At 36.9% G+C, this 15,241-nt stretch overlaps 1 protein-coding gene across 1 annotated transcript in view; it reads left to right on the forward strand.

Annotated features, from left to right (window-relative positions):
* Nucleotides 1–15,241, forward strand: part of STX18 (syntaxin 18) — a 63,098-nt gene that overhangs the window by 35,983 nt on the left and 11,874 nt on the right. The window contains exons 3-6 of the mRNA XM_080636034.1: nucleotides 5,991–6,106; nucleotides 7,228–7,305; nucleotides 7,409–7,475; nucleotides 11,827–11,942. Of these exons, the coding sequence (XP_080492160.1) occupies nucleotides 5,991–6,106; nucleotides 7,228–7,305; nucleotides 7,409–7,475; nucleotides 11,827–11,942 (377 nt within the window). The remainder of the gene's footprint in view (nucleotides 1–5,990; nucleotides 6,107–7,227; nucleotides 7,306–7,408; nucleotides 7,476–11,826; nucleotides 11,943–15,241) is intronic.

Genomic DNA, 15,241 nt, shown 5'->3' on the forward strand with positions numbered 1-15,241 from the left:
ACCTCTACCCTCTCCTGTTTATCAGGCTTCATTTGCTTTCTCTCACACCTTGTTTTTCAGCTTTCTGTGATAAGGAACTTTTCTGTTTTGTTCAGTTTATCTTGTTGTAGTTCCCTCCTCTGGATAGAATTTCTGAGAGCTTTGGTAATACCAGAGATATGCTGTCATCTTCCATTGACAGCATGAGTTACCATGGAAAGAAACTTGAAACTGGCCTGTGAGAAAGAAGACTCTGCTTTACAGAGGTGCATGTATAGAAAGAAGCTCCTCCTTCAAACTTCTCTCCAAATGTATGGTTATTTCTTGTCATTTGGCTTAAAAATTGAGGGCAGTAATAGTGAAAACTTGGGCTTCCTCTGCAGCACACATTTTAAGGAAAAATAATGAATAATGAAAACACTGAATGAGTAGCAAAGACTAGGAGTGACTCATGTCACTCAGTAGCTGTATATGTGTCATTACTTTTATTTCACATTAGAGCCCTGTCTTAAAAATAACTTAAATAATTTTAATTATTTTCTTACTGCCTTCATAGACACATTTCAAACCTAATGAAGCCCTTTGAATGTCATACTCATGATCAGTGAACATATTCAGTGGCAGATCTTTTATCATAAATGTGTAGCTATGTGGTGGGATGCTGTAACACCGCTGTTCCTGCTGAATAGTAGCTGTCTCTGAGCTGTCACTTGTGATGTTGTTAACTGCAGTCTCTTTCCAAGAATCTTTGTAAAGAAGTGAAACTCAACAGTCAATAAATGCTTTGGGACATCTCAGGGTATTTGAAAAGTAATTAGTTACAATACTCAAAACCAGCAATGGTAAACATATTTGGATGTTTGTTTGTATCTGATTTATGATTTAACTCAAGGGCTTCCTCATCAGCTTTTTCAAGTAGGATTGTTAGCCTTTGTAATGGTGTTTAGAAAGAACATATGGGGTGTAGTCCTTGAGGCAAAATAACCAAGGACTTTCCCTTTAAACAGAACTGATAAACTTTTTTTAGTTTACTAGATAATCAGAAAAGTAATTAAATTGATGAGTAAATACCAGACATTTATATATTAGAAAATTACCCCTGCTAAATTGTGATCTTTAAGGACTTTGCCAGCAATGTTACAATTTGGCTAATGTGTATCTTTAGTAAATTAGTGATGAACAATACCTTAAGAAAATACTAGTTTGGGTATTTCTGTGCTGCCTATTCTGTAGCTAAAGCTTCCGCACAGACTTTTGAAAAAATAATGTCTTAAGTATGTTGTTGGGGAATGTGTTCTCATTTGAGTTGATGAGTTTTTGCCTTGGAATTATGTCAAACAGCGTTTGGATTAAAAAAAGCAGTAAATTAAACCACGCAAAATGTAACAAATATTTAAATTTAGTAGTTAAATAAGAAATAAAATAGTTAAAATATGCTAGGTGCCTAAAGGGAAAAAGTTAAAAAATGTCTGCTGTATTTCCAGCTAAAGTTATGCCTATGTGTACATATGTGCATATACCTACACAGTTACATGTATGTGTGTGGAGGAACATTTATGTATATGTTTGTAAGGCAATATCTGCAGGTGGTAAATTGGACATATCTCTGCTCAAACAGAACATATCAGTATTTTATAACTGATTTATTTCAGCTTATTGCTTCTCTCTCTTTTGTAATACGTTGTTGGAGGAAAGTCAAGTTTTTCTGCTTGATTTGGTATCTTTATTGAATCAGTAAGCAGAAAATATTTTATGCACCAGCAGAAATAGTTACTAGTTCCAAAAACTGGTGTAATGCCTCCATCAGCTCTGGTTCCTTGTGCTTTGCCAGCAAAACAGGATCATAGAAATGATAGGCTTGGAAGGAGCGTGGCTGACACATTCAAAAAGAGAATGATTAGGTCTTTCTACCACTGTGTTTTGCTTACTTTTAAATATTTCTTTCAGTGGAGATTCCATATCATCCCTCTGCCTTTTCCTGTTTCCTTTTCTGTGCTAGTTTATTTTGGTTTTTCCTCAGTCTCTTCTAGAATCAACAATTACAGTACATTTGGGTTTTCGTCCTTTGATTGTACTTTTCCTCCCCTTTGGATGCTCTCCCAGTTGGTGTTGCAGTGAGGTGTTGAAGTGAAACAAATCTGAGGCCTTGCCCAAAGCTAAGGATAGCAGAAATAGTACCTTCATTTGGAATGGATTATACTGCATTTATGCATCCCATTGTAATGACTATTTATGCAACAGCGTTGTTGTAATGTTTGGTTTATGATCCACTATGATCCCAGCTGACTTTCTAAAGAACCGTTCCCTAATCAGTTGTTCCCCATTCTCTGTGGGTTCAGATAATTGTTCCTGCTGCAACTAAGAGCCTCTGACCATTCCTTATTCAAATTCTTCGTGTCATTTCTCCAAGTTGGCAGTATTGTTTTGAATTGAAGTCTTGTTCTCTTGATACAGTTTTAATTTGCTTAGCTTTATGCCTCTGCAAATTTAATAAGTGTATACTCCATTCTACCATCTGAGTTGTTAATGTGAGAGTTAAATAGCATCAGATTCAGAACAAACCCCTGTGGAACACAACTCAATGTGTCCTTCTGTTTGGGTATATGACTACTCTACAAGTTCAGCTTTTCAAACATTTTCACATCCATATGATGCTTATTTATTCCGATTAATTTATTCACTGGTAGCTAATGAGAATGTCATGAGAGATGGTATAACAAAAATTACACTAAAGAGAAGATGTATAGCAATAATTGTTCTTTGGCCGACCGTAAGACCTGTTACTGCATCCCAGAAGTACATTACACTGCATTTGTCTTACTCTTGATATAGCTTGGCTACCGGTTATCTTTTCGTTCTTTCCTAAGCACTTGAAAATTGTTTGATTGGTCGTGCCTGTATTTTCCTAGGCTGGGTGGTCTATGATTCTCTGGTTTGTTTGGGGTTTTTTTCCGCTTAACCCTGTTTTTTAAAGATAGTTGCTATACTTCATCTTTTCATCAACCTAAGCACTCACTTAGCCTCCCGCAGTTCTTGGCAGTGGGAATGTATCCTTCCATTTGATGCATTTGCTATTTTATTCTAAGGCCTGGACTCCTGTCTCTGCACACTCTATTGATGTGCATACATCCTGGGCTTTCTTGGAAGCCAGTTAGTTCCCTTCAAGTGTACCCCTTTGGCACACATACAGGAGGGATATGTACTTCATCAAGTTTACCTTCACCATTATCCCAGGAAGCACTGCCCTTTCAAGGTACACTTGTGCCATGACCTGGCTTGTATAGCACTCTTTCTTGTACACTCATTCACTCAGGATCCTGTTGTTAATATATTGGCTGACACTTGTTATTCCTGATGAAAATATCAACAAATGTTTATGATTCTTTTATTAATGGTGGAGGTACTAAATTGTGGCCAAATGATTTAGAAGCAGTAAGCTAAAGGGAATAGTAACTGCAGCTTACAAGTGACTTTAGTGATGAAAGTTAGTGCGGAAAAAAAAAAAAGGCACTAAACATCTAGTATTTATTCATATTCTGTGTATAATTTTATTTCCCTACCGAGCTAACAAGCCAACACCACATTCTTAGGCATTTCTCTATGTAATATTTGCAGAGCAATCCCTTGTTATCATTGGCATCCCTTGCCAGGTGTGTCTCATCCAGCATTTGACCCTTTTCTGATTGAGTCCCTGCATGCTGTGTTCCTTTAGACTTGTCAGTAACAATCAGACCTGATTTGCACTTTCTTCTGCTTCTTGTGTTTGAGCTCGATGAAGAGCTCATGAAGTAGCTACACTGATCTCTTAGTGCATTGCCTATTCTTCCCTTTCATCAAGGGTGGAACTGCAAATTATCATAAAGTAATTTCTACATGAAAACTACTTGTTCACTTGAATTTTTTTTCTGCTCTGTTTTAGGTTTCCCTTTTCTATGAACTTTAACCACCTAACTTTTTTAGACTATTGAAGACTGCCTGCTTGATAGCCACTGTCTTTATCTTACTCTTCACCCACTTTCTTAAAAATCATAAATAACCCAAGTTGGCTTCCAGCCCAATTTCTCATTAAGCTTTCTCTTATGGATTAGGATAAAAATCTGGAAGAATTTCTTTTTTCGCTTCCTCCCTTATCTGCATGCATTAGCCAGTGCATGTCTTGGCTAATTCTTCTGATTGCTTCTGAAAAACCTGGTTTGACCTTTTTTGATTTAGTGATGTGTCAGTCCACTGCTATGATACTGCCACTGCACTTCTGAACAAGTATTTGTATCTCTGACGTGCAGGGGACGGCTGCTTTTTTTTTTTTGTTCATTTGGTTTTTGTTCACTTTTTATGTGTTTTTCTTTTGTCTTGGTCATTTCTTTTAAAATGAATGGTTCTATTTCTGTTTCTTCATACCTGTTCAGTAGCAGACCAGCCAGAAGTTTTCCTATTGTAATCTGAAATAGAAGAGTGGAGATTTTTTTTTTTTTGCTTCATCAAGGAGCCATCATAAGGCTGTAACTCCATTCTCCATTTTCCATCTGAATTTATGTGCCTTAACATGCTTGAGTAACTCTGTAGGCAGGGCTTGCTGAATGATGTTATGCATGAACTCATCCCCGATGATCGTAATGGTTGCCTTCTGTCTGGGTCTGTGCAGAGATGGATGTAGAAATGGATTTTTCTGACTTTACACATGTTGAGAACTTGCTGTGCCACAGACTAGTAGTAAAAAGACCCATCTATATAAGCTGTGCAAAGGGGGGGGGGGGGGAGAGGTGTCTCCTCATATTTAACAATATGAGTTGTCTTACACTGAATATGTAACTATCAATATATTATCTTAAGCAGGCTGTGGAGAGCTGCTCCATCAGATATCTCTAAACCAGACAATTTCAAATCTTTCATCCTTCAGAAGCTGCTTTCTCAGAGAGTGCAAATTAAAGTTAAAGCTTACAAAACCACTGATTACAGCTGTCATGAGGATTTTGCCACAAATTTATGAAACCAGTCTATCCTGACCAAAGGAGAGCAATTCAGCTAGTAAAATATAAATGGAAACACTATATGTGTTCCTGTATGTTTTTCTGTAAGGCATAAAAAATGATTTTGTAACATTTAAAATAGTTTAATTTTTAGTAGGGGGAGGGAATAAGCTGTGATATTTAGATGTCAAAGACATGGCAGCATTGGAAACAAACAAGTTTTATAACAAGTATTATAATATTGCTTCCAATTAGTTTGTGTAACTGTTTGCTGACTAATCTGTGCTTGTGTACTAGCTGGCCAGCAAGCAGAAACTAATTTTCAAGCCAGATGAACCATGTGCTACAGCTATATTTTACAGCCTCCATTTTTATTAATTTAGCAACAAAAAGATATATGTATCCTATTAGACATTATTAAATACATAATGAATCATCTAAAAATAGAAATAAACAATGGGAACGGGTTTTAATGAATCTTATAATTAATGTGATATTGAAAATAATTTTCTAGTGCGTTTTCCAACACATTATTTTCCAGTGTTGTTCTTTACTCTGGTTTGAATTCACATAATTCACTGCACATCCACTTTAAAAGCTCAGTATTTAGGATACTGAAAGTAAAATAAAATTATTATTATTTTTTTTTATTTCTTTCAACATTTGAGCTATTCCTTCATCCTACTTGTTCTCATGTTTTCAGAATTGAAATATGCTTCATTGGAATAACTGCTGAGGCTAATAATGTAATATTGTGTTGTATCTTCTCCTTATCTGCTCAGTATTTTGTTGTGTATGATTTATAGGATATATTGCTCTTTCTACACCTATTTCTAGTCAAAAATGTGTTAAAATACCCTTTCAGCTTTATTGAAGTGGCGTTTTTATGAGGAATGGTTATTGCACTTTTTACTTCTTTTTCCATGAAAATCAATGTTGCAGAAAAGCTTTTGTGAGTATAGTGAATAGGAGGAAGATCTAAGATGTCTACTTGTAGATTTTATGTTGGGGATATCTTCAGTGACAGCTTGTCTTCTTTCTCAGCCATATTATGTCCGAGTATGTGAGAATGACAGATACAGAACGTGATCAGATAGATCAAGATGCTCAGGTATTTATGAGGACATGTGCCGATGCCATTCATCAGCTTAGAACAGAAGGTAAACTGAGCAACTCTTAAATGCTTTTTTGTTTTCCTTAGTTATTGATAAAGGCTGATACAATGCTGAATACTGCATGGTGAATCTGAGATGCTTCTCGAAAGAGATTCGTGAAGTCTCATTGCCTTTTTGTTTGCGTCTTTGTAATCCCATTCATTGATTAATACTGTACTTAATTTTCTAATGTTAGTGGAAGAGAAGGCAGAGCATAAAATTCTATTTATTTCTTTAAATTCACTTATTAGAAAGTGTAAAAAAGTCTTAAATATTTACTGCTTGAATAGGAATTCAGCACTGTGGCACAGAGGCCTGAACCAAAGCTCACTAAATTCAATGGTTGTCTCTTTCTACCTTGTCCACCTGTAAGGTATTACAAGTATAATCTTTCCAAGTTTGGGATAATTAAATAACTGTAACAGAGTCCTTGTAAAATAACAGCCTTTTTGACAACCTGAATGGGGGATCATACCTTTACAGCACCATTTCATGCAAGTTGTAGAAAGAACTTCTGTTTTGCCATTTTCAAGTTGACTTGCTATATGCGTGTGCTTTATCAATATACCAAAGATTTTCATCAGCTTTGAAATGCCATGGAAACATAGTTATAACATTATTCAGAATCACTGAAAATCACACATGGGAACTACATGGCATCAAAATAGGGAGTATTCAGGTATGTGAACTAAACGGATGCTCGATGCAGTAAATTCCAAAGATTTCCACGTAATCTGTACACTAAAGAATTTAAAATGTCAGAGGTTCAATGTTACAAGCAAGTTAAATCTCAATTTCTGTTTTGCTATGCTTAGCTTGGTGACATCTATACTTGTTTAGAAATCTAATTGACATAATATGACGCAGTGGCGTACCTAAGAAATCAATAACATAAATATTGTAAGACACTAGTTGTTTTCAGCTTTCGGTTTATTGTAACGATTCGCTGTTTCACAGAACCTATATTTAAATATAGCTGTGTTTAAAATAAATACTAAGATATATATAAATATAAAATGTTAATAGGCTCTTGAATATATAACTTGTGTATCAACTGTAAAGGCAAACTTTTGTGCAGTTCAGTAAAAGGTTAAAAGATTGTGTTGTATCTTTCTTTTGTATTTCAGCACACAAGGGTGTCCAGTCTGCTCAGGTAAAGGAGCACAGAACAGCTGTCTTGGACTTCATTGAAGATTACTTAAAAAGTACTTAATATTTATTAAATGGTTAAAAATGAATGATTGTGTTTTCCAAGAAAGAAATGATGCTTTTCTCACCTGAAATTTTGTTTATTGCTGTCTTGAACAGGAGTGTGTAAGCTGTATTCTGAACAAAGAGCCATCCGAGTTAAGCGAGTGATAGATAAGAAGAGACTGTGAGTAGTGTCAAAAAAATAGTTTAACTGTGCCTTTAGTTTGTAGGACATTCAACAAAAGTATTACTCATGTTTAGATTCTAAGGAGATTGTTTTAATAGAAATCTGTAGCTGAATGAGCAACTTCTGCTGTCAGTAGGCGTGTCCAGGTACTTCAGGCATGTAAAGTTGTATCTCTAAGTGGCAGAGTGCCAATACTGTTGTGCTTCTCATTTATGTAAATATTAAAGCACCAAACCAGTAAAATGTGGGTTTATAAACTTGTTGGATTTCTACAAATGCAACAAAACATTTTCCTGTGTCCCATAAAGTAATATTCTGCACAAATTAATTTTAGAACAAAATCCTGCACATTGCTAATATGTCTCATAAGATGCTACTTAAGATACTATCTGGGTACAAGAGATCTTCTCTCTTATGTTCTCTTCTTTGTTTAAGCCGCTGTCTTTCTGCTAAAGCAAGTGGCTGTGTTGTGGACAAATGCTGCTTGACAGGGCAGGTCTTCATGGCACCTAAGAACTTGAGTATACCTTGTAGCTGAAACAAAATAGTTTCTGCTTCCTGTCGTGGTATATATTCAGGCTGCTATTTTAGAGGTGAAAATGTCTGGGAGAAGTTGAAGATGATGTGCTTCCTGCATTTCTGGTCTTTTTTTTTTTTTTTTTTTTTTTTTTTTCACTTGATTTTGGGTATTTTTCAGTCAAGTATCAAACCCCATGCTACTTTGGTTGCTTTTATTGCAGACTTCCAGGAGTAAGAATGACAAGGAAAATAAACAGGTTTGGAATTTAATACCTGGAAGGCTTTCCATGTTTTCTCAACCAGCATTATTTGAATTCTAACCTTACGTTCCATTCTGCACATTCCAGTTTAAAACCAACAAGTTCCAGAACATACACATCAATAAATAAGTTCTTGAGTGTTTTTCCAAGACTTTAGGCTGCTTATCAGTTTGGTGTTTGGCTCCATCAACTATTTACATTGAAACTAGAGAGATGTTTTCAAAGTCCATAAGTACATCTTTTTCAGAGTGATGCAGCACTATTAAGTACAATTAGATTCACTCAAATATGTCCTCCTGGGATGTAAATAGTAGCACAAGCCGAAACCAAGTAAGCAAAATATCCCAAACCAGTTCTGAAATTTGCGAAGAGAGAAAAGGCAGGCATTGGTATTTTTGTAACTAGCATAACTTCTCAGAAAAAATATACAGAAACAAACTGTGTGATATTTTTTGTGTGTAAAAATACATAACCTTATCAATATTCTTCACACTAAAGAACTTCAAAGAAAGATAGCATGGTTCCTGCAGTTACAGAACTGGCTAACAAATGCCAGCTCTCCTGTTTGTTGTACTCTTGTATTTCACGTAGAAACAGTAATATAAGATTTCTCAAATGACTAAACAGAGAAAACTCAATTTGGTAAACATGGGGCAATGAAAGAGCTATTTCAGAAGTTAGAACACTACTTAAATAAAGAGCAATAAGGCATTAAAAATTAACCCAGAAGATGCAGTTCTTTCACGTAATGTTGGAGGATACCTCTTTGTCTATCTTTATGGATCTAAGAGGTAGAAAACAGATGTCGACCAGGTGGAGTCTGTATCATTGCAGATGTGATGTAATGGCTAAATTGTCATTTAAGTTAAAATTCAATTTAAATAAATTACAGGCATAAACCAGTCTTTATGATGACTTGAAGAAAAAATATCTTTCTTTTCATATGCCTTCAACTAGTTCATTTGTAATTTCCCCAAGGATTTCTGCAGGCACTAATGTGATGATAAGAACATGTTCCGTTACTTAAAAACCTTAGGCATTCTTTAAATAGTGTATCCCAGGCATTTTGTTCTTTTTTGATTGAAAACTCTGTACATTAGCATATTGTGCAAAGTAAGAACAAAAAAGAATAAAGAATGCATTTCTTTAAAAGTAAATTAATCCTAGTGCAGATCTTTCTTTTTCCTGCAAATTAGTCAAAATATGTATCAAGACAATACTGAAAGGTTTACAGTAGAAATCTACTTCATCATGTTTCCTTTTATACTGATGACCATCCTAAGCTCTTCAGCAAATTGCCTGAGTGTTACAATTTTCTTACATAAGTTGCCTTTATGTTTTAGCTCGTATTTCTTGATTAAAAAGTTCTGCCTATTACACAGGACTAATTCCCAGGAATGAAAAGTTGAGAAGTAGAAACACCAGCAGCTCTTTCTGTACAGGTCCTTGGCTTCCAGTCTTTGTTTATTGGTATTCAAATTCATATCTTGTTTCAATTTGAAACTTCTTTTTCCATTAGAATATCTTGTGAATTATGTATGCAATTATTCAAATCAAGCTGATATTTTTATTATCTGGGGAACTGATGTTTTATTAGTATCCAAACTATTATTTGAGCTACATGGACATCCAGATACGCCTTTTTTTCCTCATTATTAGGCAAATTTGGAACTTGAAATGAGGAGATGAGAGAGGAGTTCTTTTTGTAAAATTACCAAAAGCCCACTACTTGCAGAGGTTTTAGAACTCAGACAGGTTCCCACTTACATATTTTTCCTTGTTTAAATAACGTAGTCACTCAGTGATGACTAATGCATTATATTCTGGTTTTCTGAGCATTTTCTAATTATGGGGTAGAATTTAGACACAATACAAAAGAGAAGAACGCAAAATGCAACACCTCCAGTTAAGCAGCAGGGAAAGATTGCAGATCAGAGTGAGATTAACTGTTGATAGTTTGAGAAGGGAGGAAGTGATGAAGGTGGCACAGAAGGTGATTCAGACCCACTGCTTTTTGATTTTTTGTTCTTTAGCTTCTCTAACAGTGTAATTACTGAACATTTAACAGTCTACTGTGTGGCAGTTACAGCATTCATTGCAGACCACAGTAAACCACAGGAGTTTGCTGGAAAAAATGTTGCTGCTAATTTAAAGCTTTTTTTGGTGCTGCAGTGAAACATACTTGACAAGTACTTAATAGAGAATGGCTGAATATTCTTCTTACTTTTTGCATCGCCTTTGTATTAAAATTACATAGGAGAGACTTAGATGTAGTATATAGTTTATATAGTCCACTTTTCCTTGCTTCTAAATAGTCCGTTGTGTCTTTTAGCAGACAAGTATAACTCTCATCCTGGTTAAACTATTACAGAATCAGTGAATCAGCCTGGTTGGAATAGACCTTTAACACCACCAAGTCCAACCATTACCCCAGGACTTCCAAGACAACCACTAAACCATGTCACTAAGGGCTTCACCTACACGTATTCTGAACACTTCCAGGGACGGTGATTCCACCACTTCCCTGGGCAGCCTGTTGCAATGCCTGAGCACCCTTTGGTGAAGAAATTTTTCCTAATACCCAATCTAAACCTCCCTTGGCACAGCTTGAGGCCGTTACCTCTTGTCCTATCACTTGTTACGTGGGAAAACAGACCAACACACACGCCCCTCACTACAACCTCCTTTCAGGCAGTTGTAGAGAGCGATGAGGTCTCCCCTGAGCCTTCTCTTGTCCAGACTAAACAACCCCAGGTCCCTCAGCTGTTCTCATCACACTTGTGCTCCAGGCCCTTCACCAGCTTCCTTGCTTTTCTTTGGACCTGCTCCAGCACCTCAGTATCTCTCTTACAGTGAGGGACCCAGAACTGGGTGGGTCCTCACCAGCGCCCAGTACAGGGGGATGGTCACTGTCCTGGTCCTGCTGGCCACGCTATTGCTGATACAGGCCAGAATGGCATTGGCCTTCTTGGGCCCTTGGACACAAGCTGCCTCATGTTCACCTGGCCACCAGTCAACACCTGGAGGTCCTTTTCTGATGAGCTTTCCAGCCACTCTTCCCTAAGCTTGTAGTGTTACATGGAGTTGTTGTGGCCCAAATGCAGGACCCAGCACTTTGCCTTGTTGAACCTCGTACCAGTTGCCACAGGTTGTAATCAAATTTTCTTCATATAGTTTGAATCTTATAGCTCATATTGATAACAGCAATGACTGCAACTCTGAGAAATTAAAAAGAAATTCTGGTGGTGAGGAGGAAATTTTTACCATGTTCATAGACTCATAGGATTCTTTAAAGCTAGTTAAATAAAAATACTTATTTCAGGAAAAAGCTAATTCTGTTTTATTTTCTTACTTTCCCTTCAATGATCATTGACAATATAAAGTAAAATTGTAAATATTACTTGTAATAATATTGCAGTGAAAGTTGCTAAGTACAACTGAATACTTAACACAAAGTTTGCAACAGTTAAAAAGTTAAAGTGTTGAATTTAATAATCTGTGGTGGTTCTCATTTCAGAGAAATTCAGCTTTATAATATCAGTTAAATTATAGGCTCTTTGTGCTTCCAGGTCCAGGCTTGAACCTGAGCCGAGCAGTGTGTCCAGATCACCTCTTTCCCCTGAAAAATCTTCACAGAATCCTTTAGATGATTCAGAAGAAAAACTTTCTGCCGAGGAAAGCAAAGGTAAGAATAAAACCTAGTTGTAGTTTAGTTTTTGTGGTAAGGCCTGTCTGGTCAATAGTAGTTCCTTCACATTACAAGGGCCTGTTTCTGTGACTTGCACTCTTCTATTTTCATCTTCCCGGAGTCGATCAGGCTTTGGTGAAGCACATTGTGAGACCGAAGAAGCAAAATCTTAAACTTTTGGCATGCTTTTCCAAATAGCATTAAAACATCTTATGCCTTGGTGGATCCTTCATCCTCTCAATAAACTCTGTATGAACTCTTCCCTTTTTATTTACTTTTATCAATAGACATCTACTTACTCGTCTGCTGAGGTCTGTCTGATATTTCCACATTCCTTTCACTGATGGCAGGGAATTGGAAGGTAGCTCAGTGACTTCGTGAGAACATTTTCTAGTTTTCGAGCACAGAGACCTTGAGTTGGACACTTGTACAGTAGCAACTCAAAGGTAGAACATGCTTATAGAGAAGAGGTTACTGGCTGGCCAGATCCAGATGTTTTGGGGATATTCTTCTCCACAGCATTGAGTTTCACTGTTGGAAGGATCGCATCTTATCTTTCAGTGGGCAGGAGATAGCCAGAAGATGCAGGCAGTCCTTCCAACCCCAGGGTCATTTCAGCTAGTGCTGTTCTTGACAGAACACGTGAACATTGCTTCTGATTCCTTGGTGGCATGCTTCTGAGGCTGGGGGATACAAGTCCCTTCTCTTGGCTATTTTGGTCTGTCCTGGGATGTGTACAGTGGCAGAACTTTGTTGCAGGGTGCCTTTCAGAGGTATCATCACTATGCAGATAATTTCAGGTTTCATACCTAAAGAGAGAAGTCTTGTTTCTGTGATTCTGGATTTCCTTTTCCTGGCTTGAGTTCTCCTGCTTGTGCTGTCTAGAGGAGTCCAAGGTACACAGTGATATACAGCATGAATTTCTTTTTTTTTTTGAAAGAAGCAGAAGCTGTACGAAATGTGACATTAAATTAGGGAAATACTTCATCAAGACAGAATAAATGCACTGGATGGCCACATTATTCTGATAATCAGTTATTGTTTCTTGAGTGATTTTTGTTAAAAGAGTAAAGTTCCTCTGGTTGGTGATTTGAGGGTACTACAAAAGATGGACTCATGTGAAGTGGGTACTCCATTTCTGGATGAAGTCTCTAATACTGAATTACCTCATAGTGTGCAAGTGGTTTCGTTTTCTGATATGGCATTGCTTATCTTCGTAAACCAGTTTGTACTTCTGTAGCCCTATCAGTAGGCTTCTCCCCAGCTCCCCGCCCCAGACACTAAATTTATTATAAGAAGTAATGGTTTTGATTATGGGTTGTTTCTAGTGCTTGCAGCATTTTTATAGTGCATCTTAAGTGATGCAGCACACAGATGAGTTTCACCTTAACACATTGTCAGTGTTCCACAGCTGTGTGCTAGCATGAGCAGAGACACAGCATTGTAGTAGCATCTTCCTTGCCCTGTGCTCTTCCCTTGGTACTGTCTCCACAACCTCAGGAAGTGTGCACTCCCACCACAGTGTCTGTACCATTTTTAGCTGCAACATTTTGTGTTTAGCAACAATTTAGCAACATTTAGCAACACAATTTTGTGCCACAGTGTGGAAAATGCTCTTCTTTGGTTGCCTTGGACACAGCAAACCACTGCAATAAGCAGAAATGAGGCTTGCTTTGTTGCACATTAATTTTGATTACTCCAATTGTCTCTTACTAGTTTATGCTTTAATTTTTTTATAAGAAAGTAGGGTCCTGTCATGTAAGTGGTGCTGAGGCAATGCTTAGGAAGGATTGCTGACTAGTCTTTGAAATCTTATACATCAAAATAAATCTGAAACAGTTTGTAAATGCACATGGCCTCTGATTCCTCACGTAAGTGTTGGTTGCTGCTGCTTATAGAAATGAGCCTCGTGACTTTGCTGGTAGGTGGTTGTCTAAGAATGGAAACAACATGAACAAGTTGACTAGGAAGCAAGCAGCTCAGTTTCAATCTTACAGCCTTCCCCTCTGCCTCAAGTAACTTTTTAAATTTCAAAGCAGCTGGAAAAAAGATCACTTTTAGAAATAAACTGTTTCATCCTCAGGATGATGGTGGTTTTGAGAATGGTGATCATTTGTATTTAAGAATAAGCTATCATCATCGGGTCTCTTGCATTCAGTATCTCAGCTGTAAAGATGGTTCTGAGAGCAGCTTGTGGTCCTGTCCTTAAGGTGAACGTTATGATGAGCAGCTGAATGTCCTACTTGGCATGCTGAAGCACAACTTGGGTTTTGTCTGGGTTTTTGGCAGAAACCAAAGCAAAATGTAATTACTTTTATTTTGAGGCAGAGTGCCCATTTACATTAGAATTATACTGGACGTGCCTCATGGTAGCAAAATAGTCTCTCTGGAGATCGCTTTTCTATGCTGACAGTATTTATTTGCATATCACTAATTTGACATTTAGTTTTTTAAGTAAATGTAAATAATGAGTAGCTTTTGAACTGGTCCACAAGCTTAGCAGCTGTCTCCTTTCAGCATGGGGAAGGGTTCAGAGGATTTGATCATGACTTTTGTAGTCATGCGTTAACTACTTCTCTTTCTGCAAAAGAAATGGAGTTTGGCTTTTTCTGGGTGAATTGTATAAAAGCATTAATGTCAGCTCCATGAAAGCTACAGAAAGCCAGAAAGGTACCGCAGTGACAGGAGGAACCCTGGGGAGGTACATATTTCTCTCTTACCTCTTACCATAAGTAACTTGCTTATTAACAATCACATTGGATACAGGTGCTGTTTTTTAACAGTGCTGACAGTGTCTGAAAGTAATTGGTTCCTCTGGGATAAAATAGAAATATGTCTTTTTTTTTTTTTTTGGCTCCATAAACTAATTATCTTATTTTCTTTGAACCCGGTAAATAATTCATTGATACAATGTAAATACACTGATTACCCAAACAAGTTAAGTTTTGTGTTTCTGTGAAACAGACTTGAAATACTGATGATACCCCATGGAAAACATAGTTTGTTGGGTTGGGGTGGTTTTGGTTTAGTTTATTTTCTATGTTCTTTATTCACATCCCTCATTTGTAACGTTGTCATTATTTGTACATTGTGGTTTGGTTCTTGGGAAGCAAAATACACATTTATAAAGGAGACATAAACAACAGTACTCATAATATTTGTGTTTTGAGAGTTTTCACAAATAGTAAAGGAGAAAATTTCTCTTTATAATTATTCTCATATGTTTGTTTGTGAATAGGATTTCTCCTTTCAGAGGCTTCCCAAGACAAGTCATTATCTGAACGATGATGCATTAG

This window comes from Psittacula echo, assembly GCF_963264785.1.
Source record: "Psittacula echo genome assembly, chromosome: 1".
Lineage (NCBI taxonomy): Eukaryota > Metazoa > Chordata > Aves > Psittaciformes > Psittacidae > Psittacula > Psittacula echo.